The following is an 11,607-nucleotide window of genomic DNA, read 5'->3' on the forward strand; positions in this document are numbered from 1 at the left end:
GCACTTCCATAACCAACTGATGAATTAGTTCGCATGCTCTTTCAAAATCTTTAATCTTTCATCAGGCATTTAATCGCTGAACGTACGACGAACTTCGAATGTCTTGCAGCGATATCGCTTAGCCTACTCAATCGGAAGGACAAGAACATCAGGTAAGTTTTGACGAGTATAATGCAATGCTACTGAATCATGCAGGATCCAGTTGGCAAACTATACCAATAAACTTGCGCGTCCGATCAGCCTTTCATCCCTATCACCATGACCACAGGAAAAGGCAAATTGCGTTCAAATACCATTTTGTTATGGACTTAAGAATGAGTGTCTTAATTGCTACGCGGGTCGATTACCTCACTAGTAATTGTGTCTCAAAAGTAACACTATGACAACAAGTCAACGAGACATTTTCGTCATACAAGAATTGTAATTCTCTTTGTGATAAATTTAGCCGTGTCGGTCATCAAGTGAATGATTGCATCGAACAAAAACAACTATGTGTTTTATTCATTGTCAATTCCATGTTAAATGTTCACCCCAACTTGACGCAAGGGCCCAAAGCGCCGCGTAGCGGCAAAAATCGTAGCTGGCGAAACATTTATAACGGGTCACCGTCACTTATTATTGGACTTATAGCGCATTTACGGGGTTGCAACTATTTTGCTTTATAGTTTCACTAGGAAAGAAAAGCATGCGACCTAACGCCGATCTATTTGTATAAAGTGATAATTGGAAGGTATATAGTAGGAAATATCAATAAAATAATCATTCCATGTCGTCTTTTGAGGGCATTTTTGATTGTAAAAAATATATGTGTACGTCACCGGAGTCTCTGCAATGATAATTTTATCACAGCAGTCTCGCGCAAGTAGAAGTTCTTTACCTATTAGTTCTTCACTTATTAGTCTGGCGCAAAGCCAGACGTTTTCCATTACGATTTCACTACGATGTTTGACCAGAAGGAGCAGTGCGCGAGATATGCTAATGAGCAGACTTCCCTCGCTTGAGTTTCGGAAGAATGTTCCATATCGCGCGAAGCTGACCACTGCTGACCATGACAGGCGTGCATTGGACTGGTACAGGTTGGAAGTGAACATTGAATATGCTGGTGGTGACGCTTTCTGATGAGAAGTTGGTCGTGACTGATGCAGTATCCTTGGACTTGTCCACAGCATCGTTCAATCATTGCTCTCTGAGCTGGCTTGATTCTGTACTTACCCAAATACTGATACCAAATGCCTGTTGACTGTGCTTTAAGAGAGACTGGGGCCATGCCTAGTCTCTCTTAAAGTACAGTCAACAGATGCCAACCCCCTCAGACTCAGAAACTACAAACGCCCAACCCTTCCTGCAACCTTAATACTTCTGGGTCACATCATAGTTTGATGAATATGCACACTGCCCTTTCTAGAATTGCCGTATACAACCGTGTACAATTCGTCCAGTGGACATCATATTTAAGTCCCGTGTTTTGTTCCTACCGCCGGCATCACGCAGTACGGTTACTCTCCGTTGATCTCTCAAATTATGCATCGTTCTCGATAGCCGTTTATGTACGGCCGCAAACATTGGAGCCTCATTCTTTCAAAGTAATATTTTACACGTACCAGGAAGATTTTAACTTTATTTCATGGATTGGAAATGACTGTATCAAAAATATTGGGTGTTTCAAAAAATACGACCACAACCTTAAACTTTTGTTGGAGAGATACTCCTCGAGTCATTAGCATAATCTAATCTTAACTCCAGCTCGAGGTAATCTTGCGCAGTGTTTCTTCGGCCCAGATACATTATGGTGGAAAACGTCTAGTACAAAGAACGCCTGGCTTGCGCCAGACTAATAAGTGAAGAAGGCCTGGCTGCGCGAGACTACTGTGATAAAAATGACAATTGCAGCGACTCTGTGACGTAGGCATATACTTTTTACAATTAAAATTGCTCTCAAAGGACGATAAGGAATGATTATTTATCAACATTTCCTGAACTATATACCTCCTAATTATTACTTCACATAAATAGGTTGGTGTTCGGTCGCGTGCTTTTCTTTCCTCGTGACAATGTACAGCAAAATAGTTACAACCCCATAATCGCGCTATAAGTCCATAATGAGATCACGGTGACCCGTTATAGATGTTTCGCCAGCTTCGATATGTTGCCGCTACGCGGCGCGTTGGGTCCTCGCGTCAAGCTAAGCACTACTGGGTGCAATTAAGATATTGTTATTGTAATTAACTATCTTACCCATCTTAAGTAACATGTCAGATCCAATGATGTACAGACCTGGTGATATTACATAATCCAGTCTTGTATGTATATCAGATAATGATTTCTGGTACCTAGCAATTGAAGTTGGAATATCAGGATGTTTATCGATAGAATATTGTAAAAGATTGACGAATTCATTCTGAGCACCCAACTTCATCCCTGGGTTATTAGCAACTGGTGTTCTTGTTAATGTTTGAGCACCCAGTAAACAATAAACATAAGTTCTGATAGAATTATGCAATCTTTGTATACCAGGATTAGAGAAACCGTTTGACTTTTGCATCATGAACTGTTGGTATGTTTGGCATGATTTGTTTGATGACATCAATTACATGTTTATGTTTATTAATTTTATCAACAACCCAACTATATCACCATACTTTTGGTTTCTCATTCCCTCGTCCCATTCTGCCTTAAACAATGGGGCTGTTTTATTCAAATAAGCTTTCATCGCAAGCTGTTTGTTCCAACTATTGACGTAATACTCGGGATAGGTTATGTTGGTGTTGTAATCTGGTACACTCCAGAAAGTCCACCCTTCATTATTTCAAACACTGATAAATCATATTCATCATTTAGCTTAAACTCGTTAAGTAACTGTCAAAGTTTCTTATGATTTATGTTATTGTTTAATTCATTGAAATTGGTTTCACCTAGTGTTGGTATCTGTAAGTTTTTATTTTTCTAACTTAATAACCCAGTAAAAAGGCCATTCCTAGAATTACCACTTTTCCCTATTACTGCACCCTTTCCAGAAATGGGGCGCTGAGTGTCCGAAATAGTGATGTCATAAGGGGAAACTAGGCCTTATGGTGGAGGGACAAAGGAGATAGTCATGGTTGACCAACACACTTGAATGCCTTTAATGACGGACAAGGGGGGAAAAGTTAGTTCCAATGCAAGCCACCAATTTCGGGAAGCATGTATACACTGATTTTGACAGGAGTTATGTTAAATTCTTTTACAGAGAAAAAACTTTATTAACGGCAACATAAACATCAAAGTCTATCCTTGTGTTGTGTTGCTAATGGGTAATACATAGTCACTTTTTTGGGTGGGCTAACCACTGTTGTTGGTAGAATAAAATCATGTGTAGGCGCCCACTGGTTCAAGAGAACAAGAGAACAAAGTTCGACTTAGTCAAAAGAACAAAGTTCTACTGCTAATGCCAGTGTATAGGGTGTAGTAATAGGGAAAAGTGGTGAATTGTCGTACATCATCTTTCCTATTACTTTTGATTGCACTTTTTGTGCAAGGCCTCATAATTCGGGCAGACGACAAGAGTGAAGCGGCTATATGGAACACGCTCGCTATTCCGGCTAATTTCCGACTCACATTTTGGAATAACGGTCAAACGAACCTATCAGCGCAAAGCCATGTAGGGTGGCGTATCTTATGACGTAGTCATCATTAGTGCATTAGTTAGAGAAGTCTAATTAGAGGTAATTAGTGCGATTTTTTGTATAAATAGACAACTTATATGAATTTCCTATTAATTTCAAAGAGACATTTTACTGACAGATAGAGGCGATTTGAGTTTCACTAAAACGATTTTGTCACATGACGATGGTATCTCCTTTACCTGGAATAGCTTTTCACCCCTTATCAACACTCGACTGTACATAGAAATGAGTTGTTTATTGAGATCATTCTTGCAAAGGATCATGATGAAATCTGCTCTTGCTTTATTGGTGATAATTGTGATCGTGTTTGTCAAGGATGCATGTAGGTACATTTTTAAGTTCACATTTTCTGAACAGAACCAAGGGTTAACCAGCTTGCAAGTGATAGGCGTTCACGTTGTGCAGCGGTCAATGTGAACTCTGTAGCCCCTTACTTTTTTGTAATCAAGTGTTTTTACGTGATAACCGGTTCCGAGTAGTGAAATGGAAAGATTCTCAACGGTAAAGTTTCACCTTCTCTCAAAAATTGAGACCCTTTCAGGTCCTCATGGCATTATGGATTGGTTCAAAAATAGCAAGCTGACAATAGCATATAGTAACCGCGAATCATATACAAATATTTCTGGGGTGCCGTTTCTTACTTCCCCGAAACATTGGCAAAAATTGCTACGATTGCCTGCAAATAGCCAGTCCTGCTATTCTGATAATTCCAAAGAATCGACAATGTTTGATGATATTTCCTGATCGCCACTACCTGCTATTACAAAGCAGCAAACATGGCTGGTGTAGCGCAAAGTGACACAATATCTTTAACCGTTAGATGTGAGATCTGTTGCGCGGATATTGACAATAGGGATGTCGAGACTAGGGATCACGGATCCTTATACGTAAACGGATAGAAATATGTACACATAATTCGTCCTCTTTCTACAGAGTTTTGCCGTATACGTATAAGGATCCTAGATAAGTCGATTTGCGAAAACTCCCTAGGTCACAACATTTCACCATCACTACTATAATGGACGTAGAGGTGTAATAGTTTGTAATCTAACTCCTCCGTCAGTTTAGATCGGATGACAACAAAACTTCTCCTGAAAGTCGAGATTGATACAGAGTATGTCTTGGCGGGCTTTGATTTTGGAATTCTGGACCGATTATGGAGAAATTGCATTTTTGGTTGCTTCCATAAAAGGGCATGTTCATCATCATAAGGTAGATTGTCAAAAGTCAACAGGAGTTCTCATTAGCATAAGGGGGCATTTCATGAGTGCGGAAATACAAAATGTATACCGAACTAAAACCAAATTGCAAAACAAATATCCGTATAAATTGTTCAGGTACTTACTAATACTATTTATTCTCCCATTTCATGGTAATTTCAGTTGCTTTATTCACTTTTAACTGAGAGAAACAACGCCTCTGACCAGATGATTATGCCCATAGCCTCAACTAACTGATAATTTTCTTGCAGTCCCTCAGTTGGACAAACCAACCATATCAGGGTTCACAGCCAGGATCACAGTGGGGACGAACTTCACCTGGACATGCGTCGACCTTGGCCCTATGCCTTGCCTAGACCAAGTTCAATGGTTGAAGTCTGGGCAACCTATTCCGCCGACAGCCGTCTCAGGGATGTGTAATGAAATCTACTCCAAGGTCGCAGTAGCTGAAGACCAGGGTATCTACCGGTGCCAAACGAACAGCATGAGTGCTTCAACGCTAAGTGACCCAATATCATTAACCGTAGGTGAGATTCGTGCGCGGATATTGACAATAGGGAGGTCAGGATCACGGATTCTTAAACGTAAACGGATAGAAATGTACAAATAATTCGTCCTCTTTCTACAGAGTTTTATCCGTATACGTATAAAAATCCTTGATCAGTCGCTATTCTCAACCTCCCTTATACTTCAAAGGTAAGCAACACCTTGACATAACTGTTGGGGTGTTGACGAGTTCGCGATTGAGAATACATATTGTGGGTTCCGAAAAGCTAAAAAAGGCGGTTTCCAAGAGAATGCCTTTTTTAATTTCTTCATTATTCAAAAAAATTAAATCGCATCCCGTTGCTTGAAATTAAATTATTTTCTTATAAAACATTCATTCGTTGTAACCACAACCGAAAACTGCCTTCTACTAGCTCTTTTACTTCTACTGCGATCAAAGGTCAAGGTCAACCTGGAATTTAGAATTTTTTAGCCGAAGTCAAGCAGTGCCATTAAAATGATAATGGGCCTTGAACGTAAATGAGCGTTTAAATCCAAACTTTCATGATTTAAAAAATATCTACTCTAACTCGAGTTTCAAAGGCAACCAAAAAATCCTGTAACTATTGGGCGTCCCTTTGTTCTAACCGTCTATTGTTGGGTGACACGCTTTATTTTGACGTCATTCAGATGGCCGCCAAATCCTATTTTTGGCTTTATCTCACTTTATATTTGACATACGATGATGATTTTGGTGGCTAGTTATGGGTTTTAGGGGTCAAGGAATTTATTCAGATTGTTTAATCGGGAATTGCATTATGGAAAATCCATTACGGCCGCAATTATTGCCCCCAAATTGTGTTTTGGCCACAACTTCGTTGATCTAACTCCTCCGTCAGTTTAGATCGGATGACAAAAAAAATCTTCTCCTGTAATTTGAGACTGATACAGAGTATGTCTTGGCGGGCTTTAATTTTGGAATTCTGGAGCGATTATGGAGAAATTAATCTTTTGTTGCTTACATAAAAGGGCATGTTCATCATCATAAGGTAGATTGTCAAAAGTCAACAGGAGTTCTCATTAGCATAAGGGGGCATTTCATGAGTGCGAGAATACAAAATGTATACCGAACTAAAACCAAATTGCAAAACAAATATCCGTATAAATTGTTCAGGTACGTACTAATGCTATTTATTCTCCCATTTCAAGTTAATTTCAGTTGCTTTATTCACTTTTAACTGAGAGAAACAACCCCCCGGACCAGACGATAATGCCCATAGCCGCAACTAACTGATAATCCTTTTTCAGTCGTTCCGCCAGGTAAACCATCCATATCAGGGTTCATAGCCAGTATCAGAACGGGGACAACCTTCACCTGGACATGCGCCGAGCCTGGCGCTACAAATTTTGAATGGTGGAAGACTGGGGACCTTTCTCAGCTGACAGGCACCACAGGGGCGTCTGGTGAAATCTACTCCAAGATCGCAGCAGCTGGAGACCAGGGTACCTACTATTGCAAAGCAAGCAACTCGGCTGGTGTAGCGCAAAGTGACTCAATATCTTTAACCGTTACAGGTGAGATCCGTTGCGTGAATATTGACAATAGGGAAGTCAAGACTAGGGATCACGGATCCTTATACGTAAATGGATAGAATTGTTCACAAAATTCGTCCTCTTTCTACCGAGTTTATCCGTTACGTATAAGGATCCTAGAGACGTCGCTGTTTTCAACCTCGCTTATGCTTTCAAAGTAGGCAACACCTTGACATAACTGTTGCAGGTCAAAGTTGCCTCCTATTCATTTTATCAAAAAATGGCCAAACAAATTGTTTGGACCCATTTTACCAACTCAAGTTGTCAAGCTTGTCATCCAGTTTGAACAGGCGGCGATGCTTTTTTTCCCATCAATCCAGTCAGAATTAGTTGCAAAATCTGCATTCATCACAATGATTCTTTTAAGAGGTAAACATTTTCATCTTTTCTCGCGCTTCCATCAAACGTGCCATTGAGCATGTTGGGCCTTGAGCAACCAAGCCAAGCACTTTGTTACCGAAACCTTTAAAAGTCCCCTGTCATCTCGGCATTTCATGTACATGTAGATGAAGCAAGGAGAGAGGGTCGACCATTGAATTGGTTCATGTAAGCGCTTCCAAGGATGGCTAGGGTAACATAGATGGGGACGTAGTGGACAACATTGTCTGCCTTTTTAGGGCCGTTTATTATAAATGGATTGCAGTATCCAGTGTCGCAGCTTACAGCACCTGTCTACAATTCTATTCAAAATTTTTAACATTGTTCGCGGATTCCTGCCAATTGAATCGATGTTGCTCATGTGAAACAAGCATAATATTCTTCAGTTATGCATGCTATTCTAGTTATTATATATTTGGCTCTCACTTGTCTAATCCCTTCTTCAGCTTCATCTGGCGGCGACGATCAAACTACGACTGACTCGTCGACACTGACTCCCACATCTAGCAATGCAGCTGGTGTAGGCCTAGCAGCCCTCCCACACGCGGCCATCACCATGGCCTGTTTGTTCCGTGCGTACTTCTAAGCCGCTAAGAATAACAAATGAAATCAACTCCGCAAGAGAGGATCCCTGACGACATCACTTAAGTTACGTGATTTTATGCCATCATAGGCAGGTTTTGAAACCTCAACGAACGAAAAAGTACGAAAGTCAGTTGTGATACCCAGTTCTGGGCATTATTCGTTTACGCGACTACAGTCGAAAATCAAATTCAAGTACTTTCATAGACGTCATTTTGATACCCTTGTTGACAATGATTCGATAACATCAACTTTTTGGCTCCTACTTTTGGATTTAGACCCTTTTAAGGGCCCCATTTCTGAGGTAATGTGTAAATTTTCACGCGGAAAAAATTCATTTTTTCAAATCAGCACTACCACATTACCCCAAAACATCTTTTTTCTCATTGCCCGACTTACAAATTCAACCAAGGCACATTGTGCTCAGCCGGGTGACAATGCGATGATTACGGACCTAGGGAGAATTTCCGTAGCAGCAGCTAGCTCCTCTTCGAACGAGGCTGAGCCACAAGTCATCCGCATAGAACGGATCAGCGTTTTCGTGGTGCAAGCAACTGGGTCTCGACCACTGAATATGGCTATGCCAAATAAGGCTGAGCACTATTTGTCTGTGTGCGGCTAGCATTACGACGCACGTTAACGTATTTTATCAACTAAGTCTTTTGAAGAGTTCTCTGCATCTGAGTGCTACTGACACGTACTCGTCGTTTTCAAGAGTTATGAAACTTGCCTATTGTCCAAGAAGGAGTAATCATAAAAACATTACGAACTTCATGTTAAAACTCGTCACTCATATTTCTATTCAAAATGTACTTTATTCTTTGATGAACTGACCTACCTAGCTCCTTACTGTATTCTCACTTCTAACCCGTTAAAAAAAAGTTCAAGTTATATTCTGTGAACATACATGTACTTGTACAATGATAATGGTGCAAATTGAAAGGGTGAACTTTTTTCCATCTTGTATTAATTTCGCATTAAGATCTGAATGCACATACCATTCATTCGCTCTGATACAATTCTCTTTAGACAGACAAGTTAGTTACAACTCTATGCTCGCAATTCTGTCTTTTTGGCGGGGCTATTTCTTCGCACCAATCATTTAGATTCGTCAGCTTCACCTAAAATCACGTAACCTTTTCATCTATCTGGGTATTTGCCTCAAATCGGAACAAAAATAAAACAAACACGTATAAAGCATGTTGCGGACAGAAAGAGAAAGGCAATCACTAGGGTTTGCCGATCAGTGTTAGATGTCACACAACCGTCATAAGAAATTGTATATATAAATACTTCATTGATGCCTTCATCCGGATAGTTACAAGTAAGATATCAAAACTTTGCATGCCAAACAAATTTATCTTTTCCTGTCGTAACATTCTCACTTTTGCATGTTTCACTAACGTTCGAGCATCTACCTTGAAGCATTTCGTACTGTGTAAACGGTCTAAAAGGTACGCCACTGTAAGTGCGCGAGAAATATCATCGGCAAACCACGTTTCGGAACGCAAATAATATCTCCTTCAGTTTGTTTTGGTTTTCAAATTACATATTCTAGTAAAAATCATTTTGGCAATTGCATTGGATAAATATTATCATGGTGTTCACCATGTACGCCAATCGATAATGCTACACTTAATGGATTTGAACCCAAGAATGATTGTCAGAAAACACTCTAAAAACCGATAAAGCGCCGATACCCTTACTAAAAATAAGGGGTAAGGCATGTAGGGTGCGCAATAAATCTCGCCGTTTCTGCGCCACAAAATAAAAAAAATCTCACCATATTTGGGGAGATGATGCAGCAAGTGGCAAACGGGTATAAAATCCTGAGCCCTCCCCGAAAATCGGCGAGAGGAAACTTTGGCCTGATAGAAAACGGAACTCTGTTTCCATAAGTTGGAAATTCTTTTTTGAAGGTAAGCACTAAATTTTGATTTAAGCTAGCTCGGACTTTCCTTTTTCCGCATCCGATACCGTTCATAAATTTTAAGGTTCAAATTTTATCATGTTCTCCTGGAATCATTGTGCTACACAAATATTGGAAGGGATTTAAGAAGGTAGATTCATGTTCTCTTTTCATGAAATCTGTTTTACTTTGCAAGTTTCCAGGTTACTACTTTATACTTAAATACTACTTCATCAGAAAATATTCTGCAGCGAAAATCTCTAGCCTTTTGCAACGCTCAGACGAATGGCTATTTAGCAGACGTTATCTAATTCATCCGCAGCAATAGGTAGAAACAAGCTGTCATGATTATTTGATTTCAAAATCACTTCAAAATAGTGCTTGGTATTTTTCCATTCTCGAATATTTCCCACGCTTAGACTTTTTATAATAAACACATCCTTTTATATCATTTAAGATCTTATCATTTGATTTATTTGAGGCATCCAGTAGAATGTCTCTGCTGTGTTTTTGGGTTCAGACCAGAGGTCATTCCTGCGATCGATACATCAAGTCGGAAAAATACTCTATTATTTCCAGTTGACAGCCTTTGTGACTGGAGATGGACAACAGGTATATATCGACCGGTTCTTTTGTGGGGTCATAAACGATGAACACGTTTGGTGATTAAACTCTTTGAAATCCACGACTTGTGAAAAGTTTATGATTTGTGAATGTGAACGCTGTGACTATGCTATCTATTTTTATAAGGTTCAGACAGTGGGTGATACAGAATACCTACTTGTATAATTTGCCGCGGCAGGTGGGCCTGGTCATTTTACTAAGTCCATTTTATACAGTAAGAGTGATGGTACATAGAGAACAGTCTATTATAATAACACGAATCCCGGGATGATCAGGTATGCATAATACACTCACCTAGGAACTAAGCAAGACTTAATAACTTTAGAAATATGGCCTCTTATGAATATCTGTGGTTTTTGTTAGGTCCTAGATTTTTGGTTATTCATTTTAAGACATTTTTACGATGTTACTGTCGCTTCAAATAAACATGAGGTAATCCTTTGGCACTGAACATGATGTGCGTGGTGACGTCCAAACTTTTATACAATTAAGATGATTGTGATAACGCAGCAAAACGTTATAAAAGGAAAATCTCTTTACGACAAGTATCCACACCTGAGTATTTTCACCATGAAACATTAGAAAAATTACTAGCCTTACCTGCCGCGGCAAATTATACAAGTAGGGACTGTATGACCGTCTCAGATTTGCCTGAATTTTTTTGGTGAAAGGGCTATGGGTAGACAAAAAAAAATGGAATTTCAGGATTTTGCTATCTACCCATCCAGGTCCCTAAAACAGATTATTTTTCTAGGGTCTCAGGAACGGTCATTGTTTTGAGGGTCAAAATTGGACTTCTTTAAAAAATTGCTTTTGAAGTTGAAATATCTCAGTGCGCCGATGACTTCCCAGCGTTATTTTGACAGATGTCAGTCTATGATGGAAGGAGCTGCGGAAAATGGAAAAGTTTCCTCGGGTAGTTGAGGGCTAGCCTGTTGGAGGCGCTGCAAAACAGTGCTTTTTTCTGAAATGACACATGTATTTCAGGCAATCCAAGGCTGCACCCTCAACATCCCAAGCTAGTTTATGCATGATATGATTCCATTAGCTTGCCCAATACTACGCCACTTTAAAATATTGTGGGATAATGAACGCGCGAGAGTATAGAAGAAAAATATCATGTTGTTTGTTATTATTTTGGAAGAAAAAAAGC

General features: G+C 39.7%; 1 protein-coding gene across 1 annotated transcript; it reads left to right on the forward strand.

Moving 5' to 3' along the window:
• Positions 1-3,863: 3,863 nt before the first annotated feature.
• On the forward strand, positions 3,864-11,607 carry LOC135491254 (carcinoembryonic antigen-related cell adhesion molecule 6-like). Its single transcript, XM_064776995.1, has 4 exons — positions 3,864-3,984; positions 5,134-5,409; positions 6,677-6,943; positions 7,786-11,607. The coding sequence occupies exons 1-4, from the start codon at positions 3,888-3,890 to the stop codon at positions 7,923-7,925; spliced, it is 780 nt and encodes a 259-aa protein (XP_064633065.1). The 5' UTR covers positions 3,864-3,887; the 3' UTR covers positions 7,926-11,607.

The sequence above is a fragment of the Lineus longissimus genome, chromosome 7 (assembly GCF_910592395.1).
Source record: "Lineus longissimus chromosome 7, tnLinLong1.2, whole genome shotgun sequence".
Classification (NCBI taxonomy): domain Eukaryota; kingdom Metazoa; phylum Nemertea; class Pilidiophora; order Heteronemertea; family Lineidae; genus Lineus; species Lineus longissimus.

What these genes read in the sequence shown, in the direction of transcription:
- LOC135491254 (XM_064776995.1), top strand. Translation starts at nt 3,888, where the DNA reads ATGAGTTGTTTATTGAGATCATTCTTGCAAAGGATCATGATGAAATCT. An exon ending in CGTGTTTGTCAAGGATGCAT is followed by an intron (nt 3,985 to 5,133) that starts GTAGGTACATTT and finishes ATTTTCTTGCAG; the next exon opens with TCCCTCAGTTGGACAAACCA. An exon ending in AATATCTTTAACCGTTACAG is followed by an intron (nt 6,944 to 7,785) that starts GTGAGATCCGTT and finishes TCCCTTCTTCAG; the next exon opens with CTTCATCTGGCGGCGACGAT.